The 6,470-nt window shown below is 38.9% G+C and overlaps 1 protein-coding gene across 1 annotated transcript in view; it reads left to right on the top strand.

Annotated features, from left to right (window-relative positions):
* Positions 1 to 1,213: 1,213 nt before the first annotated feature.
* Positions 1,214 to 6,470, top strand: part of LOC143803978 (uncharacterized) — a 76,784-nt gene continuing 71,527 nt past the window's right edge. Inside the window, exon 1 of the mRNA XM_077281729.1 lies at positions 1,214 to 1,376. Within this exon, the coding sequence (XP_077137844.1) occupies positions 1,322 to 1,376 (55 nt within the window). The 5' untranslated portion in view covers positions 1,214 to 1,321. The remainder of the gene's footprint in view (positions 1,377 to 6,470) is intronic.

The raw sequence follows: 6,470 nt of genomic DNA, 5'->3' as shown, positions 1-6,470 counted from the left end.
AGGCTGGAGGGGGAACTAGGTAGAGGGTGTGGTGGAGGAGGCAGATAAGAGAAGGAGACCTGTAGGTAGAGTGACAGTTGATAGTGCAGTGTTGCCATGGAGATGGGAGTGAGGCGGAGTTAGTTAGTAGGAGGAGTCAGGGACATTCTGGAAGGGAGGGAGTTGGTGAGGAGAAGAGGAGTGAGAGGAGGGAGCAAGCAGGAGTTCCAGGGAGAGAAGAGGTCCTAGGGGCCAGGGAAGTGAAGAATCCACCCGTGGCACCCGAATCCACGCCGACCGTAGTCGGGTGGAGGGACTAGTGGAGAGACTGTTGGACTCAGCTAGCAAACCGGAGGCTGTGGTGTCTGTATGAGCCACAGCCAAAATCTACACATATTCGCTGAAAAAACAGCCACATAGCGTAAGGGTACCAGGAGGATGTCATCCGGCAAGACCTGAGGCTGCTGGCTTGGGACACTGTGTGTAAGGCGCAGGGCAGGAAGACAAGGGCCAGTGCAGGAAAGGTACAAACAAGGGGGTTCCGGAAAAGTGCACCCCAAATTACCTGAGAGCTGGCTGGACCACCGACCCGGAGGCACAGCACCTGGCTGGTGATTTTGTACCTAACACCTATGAGTAAAGTGTGAAGACTGCACCCTGCTGTGTCTTCAGAATTATTTACTGAGTCACCTGCCCAGTACAACAATAGTTACCATCATTAACCCTATATCTTCCCTGGGGCCCCGCTCTACCCGTGGAGAGCTGAAACATCTTGGCTGCGTCACCATCAGCCCCAGTGGACCTGAGCTGCAGCGTCGACCATCCCTTGCTGAACACCATGGGTTGGGTCACAAATCAATTTCCTTTAAACTGTTCCCCCTTGCATAATTTTTATTGCACGTTCAAGGCCACGGAGTCGGGTCACGGCCCCGTTACTCCCCAAAGAACTGTTTGACTTGGTTCCAAGTAAATCAAGGCCCTGGTGGGCATCGCACATACATATAATAATATGCTATATAAATAATGCATATATAAATAGCAGTATATATTCTCTGCTTTCATTTTCATATTGTCCTATATCACTAAAATAATCCATCAAAGCAGACTAGTCAAGTAATTCATATACTAACCAGCAGTGGATTTGTTAATAATTGAAAAAAAAATGCCAATGAGAAGATAAAAGACTGCAAAGTTCTAGGTGTGGATGTACAATAAATAAGATTACCTGTTCCCCTCCCCTTATAGAAGGCAGTGTGGTGTGGACAGTCACATACACCTGTTCTTATGACCGAACAAACTTTTCATCACCATGTTCTGACAGTAACAGAAGATCAAGACAAAGATGGGCAAACTAGCTACCTGGATTTATTTGATCTTCTGTGTCATATATTTAGGTGGTAAGTGTTTGTATTAGCTATATACTTACAGTTGTTACCTGGCACTTCCTAGATATACTAGGCGTACTATCTCAGGACGGTACCCAATGTGGATTTGTTCAATGCAATTGTCATTGGTTCTTGAGATAGGATTAAGTGCTGCTCTGGTAACTTTATCTTTTTTGCAAGGTTATTTTAATTACAATTTTAATTTTCAATATTTAGTTCCTGCTTCAGTAAATTCATTCTCCAATATATGTTGGTTAAACCCAGGCAGTATCACTTCTTCAGGAGCTTCATAGCAGTTTTTTTTTATTTAATGGTATTTTTCATAAACGATACCTAGCTGTGTATCTTTCCCTCTAGATGAGGTTACCTGTTGGAACAGAGAGAGGTTATGTTTTCTAGACTGGATATAGGAACAAAGGGCCAGAAACATTATTGCATTTGTACATTTATGCCTAATTTATTTAGTTTTTTTCACCTGTTTTATATTTGTGTCACATTCTTCATTAAATTAATTCTTTTTTTAAATCTACTGTATATTTTTACATGTGTTCATCTGTGTTTTGTTATATTCATCGCTGTGGGCATGGTTTGGGGTTTCTATATGTTTTTGGCTAATTCATTAATTACTAGCAGCAGTGATCTGATGTATAATTAAAATGTTAATTTTCATAGATAATTTTAAAACTACAGCTAAACCAACAAATATACATCTAAACAGACACAAAACATGTATATATAATGCAAAAGTGAGCCAGTGCAACAGTAAACATGGCACGGTCTCACCACTTGTAGTCTTCTGAAGAGGCCGTTTACATATTCAGGAGGGGTCATGAATACAAGGGTATTTCTGTTTCCCTGTCATACCCTAAGCATGTCTTCCATCCTGACAAGGACATTATCCAAGTGTGGTCTATCCCGCAAGTAATGACCCTATACAAACACTTCCAACGCGTTTCATCATCCACTGATGGAAGACTGCTCAGGCGTGACTGGTGTATATGTAGACCAAAAAATTTTTTAAAAATAATGTCCCAAGTTAAAGTTACTCAGGAATGTTTCCAAAGGGACAATTTAAAGAATTACTTGCTCAGCAGAGTGCTGTCAGAGATGTATCTTTTTGATTTACATGCTGCACAGGACTGTTAGCAAACAAGGGCACTTTCCATACAAGTAACCCTATAAATTGTCCCATTTGTAAACATTTCTGGGTAACCTTAACTTGAAACCCAGTGTTTTTTAATCTATTTTTGGTCTACATATACACCCATATCCCCTGACGAGTCCTCCATCACTGGAGGCTGAAAGGCATTGGGAGGGTTGGTATAGGGACATTACTAGCGGGATAGACCACACTTGGATACTATCCTTGTCAAGACGGGAGACATGCTCAATGCACAACAGGGAAACTAGGGTGCCCTTGTATTCATACCCTCTCCAGTATATTAGGTGGCCTCTTCAGAAGTCTACAAATGATGAGACCGTGCCACTTCTATTATTGCACTGGCTCACTTTTGCACTTTATATACATGTTTTGCATCTGTTGAGATGGCTATTTATTGGTTTAGCTGTAGTTTTAAAAGTATCTATTAAAAGTTACTTTTTAATTATAAATTGGATCCCTGCTGATAGTGATTTACCTTGATTGCATTATTGTGCCCCTTGTGGGTTATTGCTGTTTCTTAAAAAATGAATTGCAACTTTTTAAAAACTCGCTGAATTTTTACTCAAATGTACTCCAGGTCCCAGCTTCCGCCTCCCACTGGAGTGATTTTCTTTATGTCTGAAATTTTGCTCACGTTCAGCAACATTTAAATGCAACATGCAACTTTTTGTGCTAAAAAATGTTCAAAACAATTTGAAGAGAAAAAGCATATTTTTATTGGCCACAAAACTCTTGAACTACATGATTGTACCCAAGAAAAGTCAATGAATACCATAAGACAAAAAAAAAGAAAAGTGATTTCCAGAAAAATGAAAATGATGAATTGGGCCCATAATACATAAACATAAATCTGAGTGTTGAAGTTAAGGATGCACATTTTAGTCCCAGTGCAGGCCGTGGTATTTGAAAATAGATTAGATGTGACTTGATCCTTTATTAGTAATTGCCAAAGAGCCATTTTTTGCCACATTGCTAAAAATCACTTCAATTTATTTCTATTTTTGGGAAACTTGGATAGTGAGCTATATGGCCACACCAGCGCACCTTGCAAATGAGCATCAGCCAAACTACTGAGTGGGAAAAAAAGGAGCCAAATGTGGTTTATCTGCGCTGCTGTTCGGCAATGAAGATCCACATGGAAGTATAATAATAAAGGATTTTTTATTTCAGGTTTTTTCCAGACTTCATCCTCAGGTCACAAACATATACTGTTTGTGTTCTGAGGAAGAAGTGTGGAATGACTTTGAAACGCGTTGACTGAAAAACCTGAAATAATATTTTTTTATTATTCTTCTTCCATATGGATCTTCATTGCATATCAGCAGCGTGGATAAATCACATTTGTCTCCTTTTATTTCCCTCTTTCCTTTTTGGAAGACCCGTGGATCTGCAGCAGCTGGTTTCATGACAAATCATAGTTCTGTGTCACATTACCTTATCAGGTTAGCATAAGTTTAATTGACATAATTGTTATTCTCAGATAAGACCCTATTTGCGCTTTTTGTTTTGCTCATAGCTTCTACTTAAATCACTGACTAGCACATGTGCCTAGTTAGGGTATGTGTCCACGTTCAGGATTGCATCAGGATTTGGTCAGGATTTTTCATCAGTATTTGTAAGCCAAAACCAGGAGTGGGTGATAAATGCAGAAGTGGTGCATATGTTTCTATTATACTTTTCCTCTAATTGTTCCACTCCTGGTTTTGGCTTACAAATACTGATGAAAAATCCTGACCAAATCCTGATGCAATCCTGAACGTGGAGGCATACCCTTAGACAGAAAATCTGTCCAGCAATGGAATCCTTCTATAAAGAAAGAGATCTGTATACTGGAATTAATTGAAATTTTAACAATGTGCCCAAAGAGGATATGACAGAATTGTATTTTTTAAGATAAATCTGACAAATCTCAAGTTAGGTCTTGTAAGGAAAGTTCTATAAAACATATCATTATAACTCTGAAGAACACATTTCTTTTTATCAGAAATTGCAGTTTCAGATGTGAACTTATCCAAATGCAGTAAATATTCTGTAAATGTTCTGAGTGGTGTGAATAAGCCATTGACGTTAACACTTATACAATTGATGCGTAAAACGGATGCATGTAAGAGAAACAGTAAAATATAATTAAAGAAAAGCTCAGGGCAATAAAACTTCATATTTATTATCAGCAATTAAAGCAGCTAAAAGCACTGCATCCAGTATAGTCAGCTCGCATGAAGGGAATAGTTGACCTACACGTTTCTGCCTATACAGTGCCTTGAAAAAGTATTCATACCCTGTGAACCTTTCTACATTTTTTCATGTTATACCCACACATTTAAATGTATTTTATTGGGATTTTATGTGATATACCAACACAAAGTAGCAAGTATTTATGCAAAGTAAATTATACATGGTTTTCAATTTTTCTTAAATACAAATCTGGAAATTGTGATTGTGCTTATGTATTCAGCCCCTGAATCAATAATTTGTACGATCATCTTTCACTGTAATTACTGCTGCAAATCTTTTGAGGTATGCCTCTAGTAGCTTTGCAAATCTAGAGGCTGAAATTTTGTGGCAATTCTTCTTTGCAAAATAGCACTAGTTCAGTGAGATTGGATGAGTAGCATCTGTTAACAGTAATTTTCATGTCTTGCCACACATTTTCAATGGAATTTATATCTGGACTGTGACTGGGCCATTCAAACACATGAATATGCTTTGAGTTAAACCATTCCATTGTAGCTTTGGCAGTATGTGTAAGGTCTTTGTCCTGCTGGAAGGTGAACCTACATCCTAGTCTCAAGTCGTTTGCCATCTTTAACAGGTTTTCCTCCAAGACTGCCCTGAATTTATCTCTATCCACCTTCACATCAACTCTGACCAGCTTCCCTATCCCTGCTTAAGAAAAGCATCCCCACAACATAATGCTGACACTACCATGACTGACGGTGGGGATGGTTTTTTCAGGGTAGTTATTTGCACACATAGTGTTTTGCATTTAGAGCAAAATGTTCTACTTTGGTGTCATCTGACCAGAGCACCTTCTTCAATATCAAATGTATGGGACAATTTTATGTGTTTATATGTATTCCACAATAATGATCTCATGTGATGTGCACTGTATAATATCTTTAAATATAGAAATTTTAAAAATACTGAAGTTCTTTTATGTAAAAAACAAAAATTGTCCATCCAAAGAATTATGCCTGACCAGGGGACAATGAGAGGGGCATGGAAAATAACAAAGAGAAAGGGCTAAGGCCTAATACTGGTCTATTCTGCCCCTATCTTGCCGAGGAGGTTGTCACCCTTAGATCACAAATGACACCCACGCTCAACGCAGACTAGGCCCTAATAGGCCATATAAAAAAAGGGGAACCCAACCGCATAATACTATACTCATAAAGGCAAGTAAAAATCAATCAATCAATCAATACCAGAAAAATGTATGCAATAATTAACTATTGAGTAATTTATTTTGCTCTATATGTTACTCATTTTTAGATCAAATAATAGATAAGATTTAGTTTTGTAATGGTTTTCATAAAGCTGTGATATCACCTGTAGTTTCAGTAGTGACATCTACTGGCTGAAAAGGGTTTTAACTAGTGATGAGCGAATATATTCGTTACTCGAGATTTCTCGAGCACGCTCGGGTGTCCTCCGAGTATTTTTTAGTGCTCGGAGATTTAGTTTTTATTGCCGCAGCTGAATGATTTACATCTGTTAGCCAGTATAACTACATGTGGGGGTTCCCTAGCAACCAGGCAACCCCCACATGTACTTATGCTGGCTAACAGATGTAAATCATTCAGCTGCGGCAATAAAAACTAAATCTCCGAGCACTAAAAGATACTCAGAGGACACCTGAGCGTGCTCGAGAAATCTCGAGTAACGAGTATATTCGCTCATCACTAGTTTTAACACTAAAGAAGCAAGGCATGGAGACAGTGTGA

Source organism: Ranitomeya variabilis, chromosome 2, assembly GCF_051348905.1.
Source record: "Ranitomeya variabilis isolate aRanVar5 chromosome 2, aRanVar5.hap1, whole genome shotgun sequence".
Taxonomy (NCBI): domain Eukaryota; kingdom Metazoa; phylum Chordata; class Amphibia; order Anura; family Dendrobatidae; genus Ranitomeya; species Ranitomeya variabilis.
Note: the sequence above shows the minus strand (reverse complement) of the source record. Positions and strands in the feature narration are given on the sequence as shown.